Consider the following 17678-nt stretch of genomic DNA (forward strand, 5'->3'; position numbering starts at 1 on the left):
CAGCCTGAACGTGCAAAATGTACAGGCATTTAAGAAATAAAAATCAGAAAAAGAAGAGACTGAATGAGTAAAATACTTGGGGCTCAAAGGTTGGGTTTGACAAGCGCATTGAGCAGAAAAACCTGTCCTGAGCGTGCGTCTGCTCCCGAGCAGCTTTGTTCCCTCCTGCACCCTCTGCTCCCACCCCTGCTGCTGCCGAGTAGCAGCTATTGCATCAGATTTGTATTTTTATGGACAAAGAATGAAGCCTTCTAAGTTTTTGTTGGCATAAAAATCCAAGTTGTGCTAGATTGGTTGGCTACAAGCAGCCTCCGTAGGTCACCCGTAGATACCTCAGTCATAACTCTAATGAGTGGGACTCAGCGGGCAGCGGGGGCGGGGGAGAGGCTGGAGGACAGTAAGCAGCAAAGAGGAGTAAAAGCTTGGTGCAAGTAGAAGTTTGGCAAGTTGAGAGTTACAGTTAATTTTGTTTCCTTAAAAAAAAGGAAAGTTTTTCTTCAAAAACATTAAATTGAAGGTCTTAAATTTTTATTTATTTTTTTTTTACCTGGATTTATTTCCTCTAGGAAAAGAAGGCAAAAAAGCAGGCAATGCCCGGATAACCATTAAGTATACCTTTTATACCAAAATGGTTCTAAAAGGAACCAGTAACAAGCATGTTCCCAGGTTTTTTCCACATTTTTAAGTTGCAGTTCAAATGATGTCGATCTGTAGGCTAACCAGAGCTTTTCCCTGCATACCATCTGGTTTTCAAAGCAGCATCTGTTCTTACCTTTCTTCATAACTTTTCCTAACTATATCAGTAGAGTGTCCACATTTTATTTATACAAACCTATTTACTTGCTTACCAGCCTTGCTTCTCAGACTGGAAACTCTTCAGAGCAGGAATCTTTTTTCTTTTTTTTTTTTTTTTTTTTTTTAATTTTTTTTCATTCTGATAGATATCTTGGTGGTCACCTTGACAATACGAGAATACAAATTAGGTTTAAAACATCACAAGTTGAACTTGGCTGTACATGCCAACTGAAGTTTCATTCATTCTAAAAGGATGTCTTGTTTCCGAAAAAAAGATCAATGTGGTGTTTTGGTGTTTAGGTTGGAATAATGTAAAGCTGAATGATTCAGCAGTGTAATGGTAGAGAAATACAAATTTAAAGAAAGGTAACTGAGAGTGACGGGCGAGTGACAAGGTTCCACAGAGGGAGAGAGGCTGGAAATTTTTCCTTTCCCTGCTAGGTTAGTTATTGCGGTTTTGTCAAGCAGCCGGTTTTTATAGCGCTGGGGTTTACTTTCAGTGACAGCGCATGCCCCGCAGAGCCTGTTGTGTCGCCTCTGTAAGTGCCTGCGTGCTGCTGCCGTGCTTTAAAGGGCTTGGTACACAAACATACGATTCAGCAGCTCTTGATGGAAACTGTTTGTCAAAACCGCTATTATAGGAGCCGTATCCAAATGAATGTAATTCACTATGCAGTCAATAATTGTATAAATTCAGGGTTGTGTAATTGACATTAAAATGTATGTGACATTATTTTAAAAGGTAGCAGATTGACCGTCCTGCTTACAGCAGTGGTTCGGTAATACTTCGAAAGTGATTAAATGATACTACAGAGATTATAGTTTGGGGTGTTTAATTATCTCAGAAATTATCTGCAGCTAATGTAGGGGGGGAATAAACTTCATTTTAGGCCAAATTCTCTTTCTGGACTGGCATAACTAAGACTTAAAGAATTCCACTAAAAACAGTGGAGGTACTTTGGTTTTAACTGGTGTTTTAAGAGCAGAATATTTTCCCATTGAGATTAGAACAAATTTCAGCCTCCACTGCAGTGACATCTTCTAATAGATTTAACACCTGCAGAAGCCTGGGAAAATTCATTTAGCAAGCATGTTTCATTCTTCAAAAATAAATAAGTAGTCTAGGGAGGTCTTAATTAAAGGCAACACAGAATGTACAAATAAAGCATGAGAAGAAAAAGATAATTGTAAAAGTTCTAGAGCTGAGCTCTGAGTTAAAAGGATGAAAAATTAAAATTTCTACGTGTAATATGAATATTTCAAGGCAATGCTGTAGAGTTTCTATGGTATATCTACCTCAGCAATGTCCAACTAGCATCCAATTAATTATTTTTTTAAAAAGGAGGAATATATCTATATATACATTAACTTATTTTTAGTAATGTTTCTAGGGAAGGCTGTCTCTCTCAGTCCGATGGACTGGTTTTATTTATGAAACTAAATATAAATTCTCCCAGAAGAAAAAGCTCCTTCAGAACTGCTCGGTAGTGACCTAATGCTCACTCCTTCTCTTTTCAGTCTTACTGATGCTCAAGTAAAATAGAAGTGCCTTGGGCCCCTTCCTGCCTCCACTGACAACCCATGCTTCTCAGATTATCATGTAGCATAAACAAAGCTGTCATGTAACATGGCATTTATTTAAATGATGTGATTTCTGTGTTCACCACTCTGAAACTGAGGTATAGCTAAGAAAGCTTGCAAGTTTTGACAGGTGTATTTGCCCCGCTAGGGCAATATGCTTAATGTATAAAAAATGTGAGGCATAATACAGTTTCTAAATACAGTACAATACAAAACCAAATTATGCTTTTTTCTCTCCTTTTTTTTTTTTTTTTTTTTTTTTCTTTTTGGCCAATGCCCCAATAAGCTTTTGGGTAGGAACTGCTTAGACCTGATCTCAGATTGATATTTGTCAGAAAGCTTTCCCACAGGACAGTCTTTTGATGGTCCAGCTATGCAGTGGTTTAAAATATATCTGCAGAATACCATGAAATGGAGAGCAACCACACAGGCACTGCTGGCGTGTGGGTCAGCGCAAACAGTAAGTGAAGCGCATGCTCTGCTTTTGAAGCTGCAGGATGCTTCGGTTTTGCGCAGTCCCCATAGCCAAGTTTCACAAGGTTGAAGAGCATGCATGACCTAGAACATCCATGTCGGTGTGACTCGAACATACACATGTGATGTATTCTTTACGTTAAAACACTGACATTCCACCTGTCACCACTGATGTGGCTTTTCAGTTCTTGAGCTACCCATTTATGGATGGAAATACACGTGTTTGTGTTTCCCAATCCCATATATAGCTCAAAAAATGATGGTCTTGTTGGGGGGTTGGGTTCTTTTTTCACATGGAAGGATGAAATACGACGTTCAGTGGCCAAAACCCAAAGCATGCAGGATTGACGGTGCAGGAAGAGAAATTTGTATTTGCTGATGTCCAAGGCCAGGTCTTGGTTTGTGTCTCCCTGTGCTGTGACTGGTGAGGCGCGGCTCGCTGTGGCAGGGCATGCTCTCGACGGAGACTGGGATCATACAATTCATGGGTTTTGCTTATTGTAACCCATCTCGACTGTCTTCAGGACTGATTTGGATCTGCGCTCTTCAAAGTAATTCCAAGACAGTCATTGCGTTGGATCAGTGAAACTGCGGAAGCCTCGCATAATTTTGGCACCTGTGACTTCACACCCGTCACCTTTTCCGAGTCCTCAACCCCTTTCCTGGTCCAGCCAGAGATCAGGGGAGGAGGATTTCGCTCTGAACTCTATGCCTTCTGCAGCCATGCCAAGCTACAGGAGCGCGGATCCTGGCAGTTCAGCGGGCGCAGTTTCAGCTCCCTCTGCAATCTGTGCCTAGCGGGCAAATGGCAATACTCTTGTGTGCTCGGAAAGGCTTTTTCAACAGAGTTCATTGCCATTCTAAACCTTAAACATTGTGACACATGCCAGAAAAATTCAGCAGCTTGTTCTTTAGGGCAGTTTTTCCATATATGTCTGCATGTATATACACACACACACATATACACAAGAAAAAAAATGTTACATTAGCACCACACTGAAGCAATACTAGTATTTGCTGTTGACCTCTTGCTTCCCCATCGTTTACACACAGTCATAGCGTTTTGCTTACTGGTGCAAACAAAATTATTTAATATGAGAAATAAAGTAGAGCTTCAACATGTGGCAGTGGCAGTGATGATATAGAAAATACTGACGTTTAAGCCGGTCTCACACCTATAAAGTAAGCAAAACACATTTGGGCTTGTCAAAGCTCTTGACGAGTCATTAGTTGATACTGTTACATTTTTTACACTTGTTGTAACTAGATACAGAGTTCTGAGTCTGATCTCATGCTGGTATAAATCAAGAGTTATTTCAAAGGAGTGGTGTGGAATTAACACGAGTGGAGACGGAATCAGGCGCAGGTTCAGAGGAAGTACGCTGGGTGCAAAAACTGTTTAATTTTACATCATTGCTAAGCGTTGCTGTGTATGAGTGTACAAGTTCCTTTGGAGGAACTTTCGTTCCCCTGTTAGCTCTAATCCTGTGAGTCACGCTTCAGTGAGATGCAGTGAGTGTGACTTCTGAATAAAAAGCGCCTTGGCTAGATGATGGGACGGTGTGTGTCCCAGGGGAGCTGTAAAGGGGAGGCAAGTCTCACTGAACATCTTTGGGTTAATGTCACCTCTTAGGAGAGAGGGAAAACGGGGTCTGCACACTGTCATTTCCCCTGCAGATGCCTATAGGACCATGAGTAGAGCCACAGAAGATTTGAAGTCTTCGGCATCATATTCTTTCTCCGTTTCTCCTGAAAACAAACCAGCTGTCTCTGAGGGACAGTACTTTGCACCCTGGCCAGTGCAGCTATGTGGACTTAACTTCTGCTTAGCAAGCTGCAAAGAGAATTTTAGCCTGATTGCACTACTTGAGTCTTCTATTATGGAAATATACTAATATTCGTATTAATTGTATCATACCATAGGCAGAGAAATGCATTATCAGTGACAACTACTCTATAACTTGTTTAGGGTAGCATTATTGTACCAATGAAAGCTTAACTTCTTCTACATTACTAGTTATAAAGTTTTTTTGGCTACATGTTGAATTCATCAGAATACAGCATCGTTTGCTGCACAGTATTAAAATACTCAAATTAGAAAAATCCCAAAGCGCGTGGCCGACTTGCGTCTCACTCCTCATACTGTTTCACCCCAGTGACTGGCACGGGTGTGGTTCCTGATCTTTGTGGCAAGGCCGGCCTGGCTCCAGCAGCAGGCCCAGCAGCGCCCGGGAGGAGAGGGACGGAGGAGAGGGACGGAGGAGAGGGAGCGCAGCCAGGCGACCTTCACAGGGGCGCAGCGAGCACCGGCGGGCTGGGGTGCTCGGCCGCCTGAGCGTCCCGGCCTGGGAGTGCAGGGCTCCTTCTGTTTGCTTACAGCCGCCAGGTTGGGTCGGAGCTGCCAGCCCTGGAATGCGTCGTGCTGGGAGCCGCCAGGGCCTGGACGGGGGCTCGGCGCAGTGCCTGCCCGCGGTGCCCTCAGCAGGCCGGGAGCGTGGCGGCCGCGCTGGGCCGCCTGTGTCGGGTACGGCCACAGCATGTTCTGCTGTTGGGAGACAGGAGAAAGTTCTGTTAGCCTCACGATTTTCAAGGATATATTAACGTGCTGAAGAAGGTGCAGAGGCTTAGAGCCTGTAGGCTCTCCTGGAGAGAGGGAAGCGCTCAGAGTCGGGTGGGCCGACGTGGCCTTGTTTCAAATACTTTTCTCATTACTTCTTATAGCTTATACCTTATAGCTGCCCGGAGACATTTATAGGTTTTCAGTTCTTCAGGTTTCCACGTTCTGTTAAGTTCTTCCTGCCTCTTTTTTTTTTTTCTTTTCCCCTCCTTTCCCCCTCCTTTCCTTTTATCTGTTTTTGGCCCCTGATCTAAAGAAAATTAGAGAGGATGGGGGTGGGGAGGAGATGGGACAGAATTCTGTTTCACAGTTGTTCCTTTTTTTACAAGTTAAAGCTCACAAAAGGAACATGAATGTGTCTCCATCTTGTAAGCATCTGTACGACCACTACTAGCCCGTGGATCAAAAGATTATTTGAGGAAATAGCTAGACCTTTTTGTATATATTTTAGGACTCCCTCCTTCCTTTTATTTTATTTTAATACAAAATTAAGGACACTCCAACATGTTGCCCATAAGAGTTCTGTTACAGGTAATTAAATGTAAGTTTACACATTTAATCTACTTTTAAGAGCAAGAGAGACTGGTAAATGACCCAGTTAAGGAAAGTACTCAGCCTAATTGGATGTAATGATTGCTTGCTGGTGTTTATTACTGTACTAAGAGTAGACGTGTAGTCTGTGATTCTGATTTGGTTTAAAGACAGACCTGTAGTATTTGCAGCTATCATCAGAGTTCAATTGTTTCAGTTAACGTCGTGAAATGGGCTTGTATTCATTTGGGAGCTGAAATGTTTTAGAATGGAAGGAACACTGTTTTTTCAGTTAATATTGCTCTCCAATTACTATCTCTCCGGACTGTTTTACCTACAAAAGCGTCTATAGCTAGATATGCTAGCGCATATTTTTGCCTGCAGAAAATAAAGATAGATTTCACATCTTTAGGTACATAATGTGACAGATCAACAATAACTAAATTTATCAATGAGTTAATTCCTTCTGATTTATCTGTGGACATTGTCTTCAACCTACGAAATCACCACATAAATGTTTGATTTTGATTATTTCTGTATCATGCTGAAACAGTTGAGTTCCTCACCAATGTAAAATCATGAAGAGTTGAATCAAACTCCCAAACTTAGATTTCCTTACTGCTCATTACTAAAAATTCCCTAATTAGAGACACCTTGTTGCAGTTTGCACTCACAGTTCTGGGCTTCCAGGAAACGATATCCAAGTGGAATGTGTTGTATCCCAGGGTGTTTACTGTAGAAGATATTTGTTGCTTAAAACAGAACACTGGATTTTATGCCCAGAGGATCAGCACTTGGACTTCAAAACACTTATGTAATTATTCTTTATTTCATAAGCACTCAGAATGCTAAATGAAATCAGAACTGACTGAAGAGCAAGGCCGCCGATGGCCAGTGCACTTAGCCAGGGTGTCCCTCTGTTCGCTGTGATGGGTTTGGGAGTTTTATAACATAACGGATCACACCCAAAAAATGAAGTTAAAGCAACTTTCAAGTCACAAAAGCAAGGATATTCAGAATGGAGACTTCTGCTTCATCTTGATTCACCTTGTTGTGCCTAGTTTAACAAAACACAGATCAGTAAGAGATGTTAGCTATTTCTATGCTAGTACACAGACATAACAAGGTAATTTAATGGCAGCTTTGATCCTAACTGACTTTATTTATCATGAAGGAAAGAAAAAAAAAAAACCCACTTGGTATTACTTTGTGTACCTTTCAATACGTGTTTTTATTAATTATAGCTCAGTAGACTCTACTATGCTAGCAGAAGTTCTCCTAAGGTTAAAGAAGAATAATTTGCCTATTGGATGCGTGCAGGTGGTATTATCTCTGTAATGTGGTATGTGCTCCAAAGCCATGCTGGCTTCTTCTGACACTTCAGTACTTCAAAATGTGACATTATTTCTCCTCTTGAAAATATATGAAGTTACAGAGGCAGAGTGTGTGACCCAGGCAGAGAGACAGAACTGTGACCAGGATAGAAAAAAAAAAAAAAAAAAAAATTGTTCTCATACCAGCCGGATTCCTCAGTGTTATTTGGGGGTTTGGACTAATGCAATTCCAATTACATCTACTGCAGAAAGACTGGAATAAGAGCTTATAGTGCAATACTTACCTGCAAGTACTAGAGGGAGCTGAGGGAAGGAATCAAGACAGAGGAGGGGAAAAAGGAAGAAAGATGATGGTGAGAACTTTCATTTGTGATAGTTTGCTTGAACAGAGTCTTACTAGATGCCAAGCCCCATTTCCAGAATTCAAAATGTAACGCCTGTGCGTTACTCACTCTCTGTGCCCAAACACATCCATTTGTATGCATATGCAAGCGTCTGCTGTGTATTTAACGTGGAACATCTGTGTGTGCCCGTGCACGCTTGGGAAGGAAGCAGGTTCGTTGGTTACAAACGTGTCTTCAACAGAGCTCTCACTTTGTTCATTGTTTTAGTATTATCTAGAGCAAATCATACATACACCTTCTTCTGAAATGGATGAATACACTCTGCTCATCTGGCAGACTTTAATGTAAGACCTCTCTTTCTTGATTTCCAATTCAAATGAATCCTGTTAAAATTACTAAAAAACATTGCTCTTGAAGACTATCTTAAGAGCACAACACAGCACTGAAGCACGTTTCTAAATAGCTTTCTTAACAGGATAGAGAGTAGGATGCACTGAGAATGGACTGAAACCTGTTCTTTAATTGGAATATTCATCTTAGGTTTTTCATTACCCTTTTTCCTTTGCCTCTCATGGATGGTTGTTGCTAATGCTCCCCTCCCCTCCCCTCCCCTCCTGGTGGGCCAGCCAACAGTTCCCTCTGGAGGCAGCATCATTATATCTGCCTGGTTCACTTAGTAGCAGATGGTGAAGAGCAGTAGAGCTGATACACTGCATTTCACAGAAACCAGGATCCTTCTGGTACCTCTGCAGCATACACAGACTTGCCTGATTTGAGGCTGTGAATTCTTTATATGCCTCCCAAACTAGGTTTCCTTGTTTGCTACCGTGTACGTCACTGTCAGAGTGATTTTTATGATCTACGCTGTTGCTGGACAGTGAAGAAACTGCTCCTCTCCAGCTTGCAGCTACTGGAGGATCTATTTCCCATTTTGTTTCCGTCTTTACCAAAAATTAAAAGAAAATGGCCCTGATAGTTTCCATTTTCGCTGGTTGACAGGCTTTTCTTCCCCCTCCCCTTTTTTTAATTCCTGCTGTCTGCCAAAGGACAATCTGTTTGCTCTGAGACAGTTTAATGCATACTGACTACCAGAGGCAGAACTTCCATTGGCTCTGTTACAGGGGTAATTTACACTTTAACAAGGTATTGTGACAAGGTGGTAATTATATTTTTATCACGTCATTATGACATTACCACCTGGAAAGCCATAGCTGATTAATTAGTGGCATATATTAAATTTATAACCCTAGAACTCTAAAGTTATCATACCTAAGTGGTGTAATTATGTTGAACTGTGGTGTGGCAGTGAATTGGAGGTGAGGATGCTGAGTATCCACCTATTGCAATAGGTTTAACAAGTGCCAGTAGAGGGCAGGGAGCTGCAGAGAAGAAAATACTAAAAAAAAAAAAAAAAAATGCTAAGGAAGAGAGTGAAGTCATTGAAATCTTGAAACCAAATCTAGTCAGATGGCAAGTTGCAAGGCTCCTTACATTATGGGGTTTTTTCAAAGGTGTCATTTGAGAGCATTTTGATTTACACTAGTTCCTGCTTTTTACTTCACAGCTATATTTCAATTAGTTCACGTGCAATTTGGTTTTTACAGTGCAGCAATTTCTGTTGAACTTTTGGAGGCCTGGACTGGCCATTCTGGAGGCTGCATCACTGCTCTGCAACTAAAAGGAAGCACTGGTTTTGGCAGGATGGATTTTTCTTAATCTTGTCCAGGTGTTTTTATGTTGTTCCTTCTGGTTTACTTCTTTTCTCTTGCCCTTAATATTAGGAGATAATGAAAAGGAATGAAAGCATCCACAACAAATAGCTTGACCAAATGTGTCCCCGTATCCCTATGCAGTAAATACAGACAGAATTATAAGCCAAATCTATCGTTATTCCAATTATTGTGTTCGAAGTCAGAGCTCCAGTTCTGAACTGTTTTGATTTTCACTGTTTGTTGTGTTTTTCAAAGTTGTACTTCCATGTAACTCACGTTTTATTCTCCTTTTCCACTACAGAAAATGAAGTAACTACTTTCCCTGTGTTGGTGAGTGATCAGAGTGAAATTGTGGATACCAATGGAGCTGGAGATGCGTTTGTTGGAGGTATTTCTTACTTTTTTCTCTTGTTTGGAGCTTATCCTGTTATTCTCTCAGTATGAAACCTACCATTTTTTCATTCGACTGTCCTTCAGAATGAGCTTCATTCTTTTAGAGCTTTTCTCTTCATCGTGAAGTTATATGATTTAATTAAGTTCTGATTTTCAAAGGGAAAGTGTGTATTCTATTACTTTAAAAATAATGTCATACTCTGGTTGTTTTCATGAGATTAATTGTATCTGTCAGACTGTTGCATAAACAAGCTGCATCAAGCACTATATAGTGTACAGAAATCCCTCCTGGCTTAAATGTTAACACATTGTTGTTCTTTAAAACAGGTTGTAGTGAATATTAAACAGTATGTTAATAAGTGAGCATAATGTCTTCTGATCATGTCAATTTTGGTAGAACATCTGCTTCCAATACAATTATTTGGGCATCAGAAAAGAACACGAAGGGTTAATTTGTTAAAACAAACCCAGAAAATATCTGGCAATGCTTAATATCCATTTGCAAATTTACTATTTTTTTTTTTGGCACAAGCTCTAAGGAAAAAAGAGGATGTTATGTCTATGCCTGTTTTAAAAAATTATTCAATATAAGCCAAAACCCAATCTAATCCAAAAGTTCTGTCATTCATTGTAACCTTCATACATGTAGCTCTGTGATGCACTATTGCGTCCTGAAGGCTCTAATATCCAGTACGCAGTAGCTGTAAGGAGCTCCATTAGTCACTAATTTACTGGAAACATTACCAAAGAGACTTTATAAATAGAATTGCAGGGCTCGGTCTTGCAGTTATGAAGGGGATAACAAGCAGCGTGTTACCAAATTAAAGCTTCAGAATTGTGTCCCTCTTCAAGAAACTAGTCAACATGAGCTTAACCTTAAGCATGTGAGTAATTCCGTCCTTACTTAATACATCACTTAAACCAATGGTAAATTTTCAGTATATGCTTAAATTTGGCTGAAAATAGGAATGTTATTACTCATTCCTTCGGTGCTGTTGTGAATCAAAAAGGACAGAAGTAGAGGAAAACACGATGGGTCATACTGTCCATATACCTTTTAGTGCACGCTTGTCACTCTCTATTGTGCCTAAATCACAAACGACTGAATTTGAACCGGTAAGTAACAGTGACTAGAACATAAATAAGATCTTCTTCAAGTGCTTGTCCTTGTGTATGTGTGCTCTGTGTATCAGCTGTGCCAGTAAGCTGCTGTTCCCATGAAAAGAAAAGATCGTTCCTACGTTGTTTTCAGACCCTGCAGATAGAAGCATGCTGCGGAGGGCCCAGGAGGGCAGTGTAGACCCCAGCCGAGCTGTGTAGACCCCAGCCAAGCCCTGCCTCAGCCGGACGCAGCTTTTCACCTGCTTGCCATGTTCAGCTCGGGTTGTGTTTATTCCGAGTTCTTCAGACTTTAGGCTTTTTGAAATCAGGACCTTTTTTTTTTTTTCTTTTTTTTTTTTTTTCAGTAATCCTACTTTTATTCTTTCTTAGTTTAGCTGCAGGAAGACTATTGTGACTGAATAATCAGGCTTTAAGGACTGCTTGGACTCTCATAACCCTTCCTCTTAAAATGATGTCCTTTTCCCTGGTGCTGCCATAGCTGCTGGTTTTCTGTAGAAGGGCAAAGACGTTGAATTTACTTAATTATTCCAGAACGGAAAGGCTGATAGAAGCCACATCAGAGACTATTCTGCCTTCCACCAGCAGCGTGAGGAGGTCAGGCTGGTCTTGGATCAGTTGTGAGATTCCCTTCTCCGAGGGGAAAAATGATGTGGAAAATGCCAAACTCTGTTGGGAAGGAAGGAAAGAAGAGAAGTCTTCTAAGAGAACAAGTGCCTTTTGTCGTTCTGAGTCTGCTGAGATAACGTGGGGATGCAGCAGGCTTCAGTGTATTTGGGGTGATCCCAGCAGACGTCCTGCATCGCTGTTTGTATGGACATATGTTGTTTTCCTCGGTTCCCCCAAACAGCACTGAGCCCCCAGCTGCCCTCGGAGTGGCGGCCAGCGCAGTGCGGCCGGGGGTAGCGTGGCATTGTGCGGATCTGCCCCCGCTCCAGGGAAGCGAAGGGCCCCCGCGGTGTTCCCCGCCGTGATGGAAGCTGGCTCAGCAGTTGCCAATCTGGCTGAAGCCTCGCTGCAGTTAGACCCTTACCTGGGGTCAGCGCGGGGGCTTCGCTTCTCTTTGCACCATATTTCTCTCTGCTGTGACTCAAAGCTACATGAGCTTTACAATATCCATAGCTCTTCCATTAGCTTCTGAGATATCTTCGTTCTCCTCTGTCACCCCATAAATAATAAATTGGTCGTTTATTCTCCTCAGAGAAAGATTTTCCTGAGTTTAGTCCAGATGGGAGGTTTGGGAGTCGTAACAGTCTAGATACGCAGCTGATTCTAGTCTTATATACTGTGGTTTCCTTCTTCATGGAGTCATTTCATTTTCCTTCCCATATGTAGGAAATGGGATACTGGACTAGGTAGGCTTTGATTTGGTCTGTGTTTCATTTGGGGGAAATGTCTGTATTTTATCTATATCACACTTTTCATGTGTTTTCAAAGTACGTATTTGCAACAGGAAAAGTTCTTTATTGTCTCCTGACCAGAAAGCCCTGTGCCGTACCACTGGTGATGCTGCTCAACCCGTGTATCTTCTGTCGATTCTAGCATTGAGCCAGACGCAGCATTACTTTCCTGACAGAATTTTTGTAATGGGAAGGTTATATTCCCTTCAGTGTTTTTCTAGCTTCCTTCTTTGATTGAGGTTTTTATCAAGTTGTTACTACCTAGGCAACAGTACCTGTAACGTTTTCATTTTCGTGTCCTCATAGTAAAATGTTGCAAAATTCATCCCTTAACTAAAAAAATGCACTCAGTGTTATAATATAATCTCCTGGAAACATAGTGCCCTTATTCAAACAGCAGAGAACAAGACTACCATGGCAAAGGTTCCCATACTTGTCTGGGACCGGTATATTAACGTGACTGAGCAGTGGTTTTGTTGGAGCAAATGTCTTGGCTGAGGGGGGAATGTGGGATATCATGAGAACTAACCCCGCTGAGCAGGATTTATTTTTCCTTCAGGTTTGTGAGACACTATCATATTTTGAAAGGTCTTTCACGGCAGCACTCTCTTCCAGAGGTAGAACTCACAGATTGTAAGGAAATTCCGTCTCGACAATTATGCCAACTTGGCAAATCACTCCTCATGTGTTTCTCCATGTGAAAGTGGAAAATAAGAAATCTGTTGGGTTGTTTTTTCTAGAACCTATCTAACTACTGAAGGTCTCGAAACCTTAAAAGACATGAAAAAGTTTAAAGACACAAAGTTTCTGGGCGTTTGTAACTCTGTGAGTTGATTCATGAGTTCAACATTTCTGAGCGTGAAGCTGCTGGCCTCCAAGGAGAGCTAGCTCAGTCCAACAGCGAGCAGCAAGAAATAAACTGCATTCTTCAGCTGAAATGTGTTTTTATTAAGTTGGCGCCAGGACTATCTCTGGGTTTCTTGCCTCTTACTGCAGGCATCAAGTCATCTGCCACTCAGGCTGGTGCAATGCGTGAATGAGAAACTGGGTTTTAAGGTTGCTGCAGGTATCTTTATGGTAAAAACACTTCTCTAAACCATACCAGCAGAGTTGTGCCTTTATTGCTTTCCAGCACCACTGCCACTGTTTAGAAGTTTAAGCAGTAACAATTTACGCTGGAGCATCTCAGCACCTCTTGTGGATTTCAGGGGTAACACAGATTTTTTTGGTTAGAAATCCCTGAAATACCCGTAAATTAAAGTTGTAATTCCACCTCTGGGTTCTGATGACATTGACAAATCACTTGAGCTTTGCTGACATGGCTTGTGTCACAGGAGTCCTCCTAATGGAGTTATATAGCCTTTGTTTGTAGAGTTCGGGGGAAACTCTAGTACCTGTTAGGTTACATCCATTTATTACTGGTCAGCCCCAGTTTTGAACCTTTGCATTAATGGTAACCAAAGCATATTTAATGGCAATGAGTAGATGGAAATATGGACAGTTTTACCATCTCAGCTTTATGCTGTCCTGCTCTCTTTAGCCACAGTAGCTCTGCCTTCTGTTCGGACTCCCTGTTGTCATTGCCACCGTAACTAATGAAAACAATAAGCATCTTTTGTGATAGTTACTGCCATTGTTCCCTGCAAAATCTCTCCCCTAGAATCTGCCTACTCTGTGGAACTGGGCAGAGACTTCATAATGAATGAATAGGGGAAGGTGTAAAATCAATGCTGCTTCAGGTTCTGTCAATATAAATATATTGACGTAGTAATCTGCTATGATTTAGTCATATACCGCATGAAAGTACTAGAGTATGAAATGTAACCACAAATCATTTTAAAGCAGCCTGATGAAGCAGTGACAGAATGATCGTGGCAAGTATCTATTACTTATCACCATGCTATAAAGATGTTACACCGTTCTCAGGGAAAAGAAATCCTGAGATAGAAGGAGTTCTTCATTAAGCATTATCTGGTGCCAAATACGAGCCGATCGCAGTTTGCCTCTGTCAGTATCAAAGCTGAAGTCAACGGCACAAACCACCTGTCAGTTTAAAAATGACGCTGGCGGCTCTCATGTACCAGGGAATTTCGCAAAGCTGCTAGCTACAGTTTGAAGGCTACGTTCAGAATTATTCCAGTGCACATACTGAGGGAATAAGCCCTTCTCCCTCTCATGTGAAGCCTAGTGTGAATCTTACGAGATGGCCAACTGCTGTCTCAGCTAGCAGAGGACTACTGCGATAGAAGGCAGGGACAGCGACAGAAGAGAGGAGTTGTCCTCCTTTATACGTGTCCTTGCGTGACTGTGGTCATGGCTTCCTTATCTTCCCTTCAGAGACCACAGGGCTTACTGCGGATACTTCCCTCCTTCTGTTTTTGTTGCCACACTGGCTCAATAAAGCCGTTCCCTCATCTTTAATGTAGAGGTTAATTCTAAACATCGTTTTTCCATCTTAATCTAAACGCCTCTACAAATTAGATAAAGAGCTTGGACGCCTCAGAGTTTGCCTGAAGGTCGTCACATTGTTCAAATTTTAGCCTGTTTTCATGAGGTAAACGCAAATGATTTTCTATAGGGTGACATCTAGCTTTGATTTCAGAGCTTAGTAGTAGTTGGTATACCTCATATACTTCAACGTTATTGCAGTGTTAAAATATTACCCTTGATGTGAAACATTCTTTGCATATATTACACATACCGGTAGATGTATGTTTATAAAAACACAGCTCAAGAAACATAAATACAGGTTTGCGGAGAACCCATAGTGCAGAGAATAATGTCTCAGCGTTACTCCTCTGCTATTAAAAGTTTGACTCAGAAACCTTTTTTTAAAAAAGCTCCGTTTCTGTTTTCCAACGCTGGTTTAACTTTGGAATACCTTGACTGAAGCCAGTGGATTTCAACGTATATACTATTGATAAAAATGGAAGCAGAATCGAATCCAGTGTAATAATTCTTACGCTGTTGTTCTACAGAATCTGGCGTTTATGGAAGGAATCCAAGAATCTTTAAAATAAAAAAATCATCTGGGTGGGATTTCACATGATCTGAGTTGGCCCTGCTGTAAGCCACGGCTGAAGCAAGGGAGCTCCAGGGGTCCCTCCCAAGCTAAATTGCGCTGTGGTCCTGTGAGGTCTAATCCTACAGGAATCAGGTTCCCAGGTGCCATTTCTGGCTCCTCAGAAAATCCAGCTTCAGTCATCCTCAGAGGGCAATGCTGGTGGCTAGAGAGTAGAAGCTGAGTGAATTTAAAACAATGAAGCTTGTACAATGGGAACACCATCTTCTCACAATAGATCTGGTACGGGGCGAAGATGGGCTGTGTTCGTGGCTTTGTCTAATTTGTGCTGTGTGTGCTTCATGGGAAGGAATTAATGTGGATGGAGGTGTGTGGGCACGTGAGAAATGAACTAAGTTGTTAGGGCTAGTTGCTGTATGGCTGTACCAGGAGCACTGAACGTGCCAAAAAGATCTGATAATGCCTTCAGCAGAGAGAGGTGATTTGGATGGTTTGTCAGAATACTAAATTACGAGTGAGCTTGTGACTCTGTTAAGAAGGAAGTTCCATAATGGATTTATAGAGCTCTTTAAGATTGCGGAAGAACCTGTTTTTGCTAAAAACATTGCAGCCAAATGAAATATTCCTCTTATTTGTTGTGTTTTCATCTCTGTATGAACCTTTGTTGTAAGGGCTGCCCTCCCTCCAGTACTCACCACCCCTAAAACATTCTAGATTTGTTGTAATAGGAGTTCAAGGAACACCAAACCATTCTTTACTGAACAGCAGGAGTGTGATATCAGAAGCTACTTAATCCACTTGCAGTGGTCTTTAATGTGTATAAGGTTTTTTATACTTGTTTAAGATACCTTGGGAAGTTGTCATCATTTTCTAATCACGTTTGATAAAGAGAAATACAGTGGGTAAAGTGTCACTGCTGTGAAGTGCTGCCTTCTGATAACACCGGAGCTCTGAGGTGCAGTTTTGTTTGCCAGCTGGGCGTGAAGCTTTTTTTTTTTTTTTTTTTTTTGTGATACCAATTAAATATGTATGTGCGTGTGACTTGTTAAGGCTGATTTTTGCTACAAAATTTATCTTCCCAAGCGAAGAGACAAGGGGATGCTACTTCAAATTGTTCTGTCTTTTCTCAGAAGTAAAGATAAGTGTTAGAGCCGGAGTCAGCACTCTCATAGTCTTCATTTACGCAACATGGGTGGCTAATTGCCTCTGAGCAGCCCTGTTGTTACCGACATCATGGCTGATGAGATATGAAGCTTTGAAATAAAAATACCTTCTTAATGTCATCAGCATTTTGACTGACAGCCCGTTTTGCCCATCTTTAATGCTCCTGTTTTATAAACAGCATACATGAGTCTAATAGCTGAGCAGCAGATAGGGCATCAATCTCAGCTTGCGAGGGGATGGCTTGTCAGCGTGGTCATGACTTACCGCCCCTGCGTTCTGGTGGCATTCGTACCTCTCTCAGATAAACATCACGTCGAAACCTGGGCTATTAGATGGCCACATTATCTCTGTAACTGACCTTCTACAAACTAGAGAATTACCAGGTTCTGTGTTTCTAGCTGATTTTTCTCAGGCTCAGCTGGAGGCCCATCGTTACTCTGATCAATAGCATAGCCAGTCGCTAGCAACTTCAGCATCACTACTGGCACCATTTAGAAATTTGCCACAGTTTGAATTGCAGCTACTTAAACAAAAACATAAAAGTAGGTATCACTCAAGAAAAACATGGAATATTCCTGTTTTCTTGTTCAGTCCCTGCTTCACTTTTTACCAATTCCCATTCATAATTCCATAATTATGTCTTTGGAAATTTCTGTGCTGGCATTATACTTAAAACTAGTAGCAAGTGCTGTCCAAGCATAATTTAATTGTGATCCATTCGGGTTTAACTGGTTTGTTTCGGTTGCTGCCCTTCTCTTGGTTTCTAAATGTTCATCTTAATTTTATTACATAGGTATTTTTTATCAAAATACAGTAACTTAAATATGGTAGCCCACTTCTTCGCCTATATGATTTAAAGGCAATCCAGAAGAATACACAGTAGAATTCACATAAGGCAAAACATTAGTGTACATGCGTTTTAAATAGCACATAGAAGTGAGACATCCATTTAAAAGGATCAGTGTATGGAATTAAAAACCCTCAGAAGTTTCTAATTAGACTGAAGCAGGACCTGATCCTTCTAGCTGCTGTGTCTCTGTGCCTGTCAGTGACACCGTCAGTGTTAAGGGAGCCTCAGTACGCAGCAAGAGGATTAATATTTTGCAAAATTGGGTTTTAAAAGGCCTAATTTACCTCGCCATAAATTCTGGATGGGCATTCTGAGAAATAAACGTCAGATAGGTTGCGGACC

At 41.3% G+C, this 17678-nt stretch overlaps 1 protein-coding gene across 4 annotated transcripts in view; it reads left to right on the forward strand.

Annotated features, from left to right (window-relative positions):
• The window catches only part of ADK (adenosine kinase), a 291396-nt gene that overhangs the window by 263019 nt on the left and 10699 nt on the right, over positions 1 to 17678 (forward strand). For all 4 annotated transcript variants that reach the window (XM_055797270.1, XM_055797275.1, XM_055797283.1 and 1 more), the window contains one exon: positions 9690 to 9776. In XM_055797270.1, coding sequence (XP_055653245.1) covers positions 9690 to 9776 — 87 coding nt within the window. The remainder of the gene's footprint in view (positions 1 to 9689; positions 9777 to 17678) is intronic.

This window comes from Falco peregrinus, chromosome 1 (genome assembly GCF_023634155.1).
Source record: "Falco peregrinus isolate bFalPer1 chromosome 1, bFalPer1.pri, whole genome shotgun sequence".
In the NCBI taxonomy this organism is placed as follows: domain Eukaryota; kingdom Metazoa; phylum Chordata; class Aves; order Falconiformes; family Falconidae; genus Falco; species Falco peregrinus.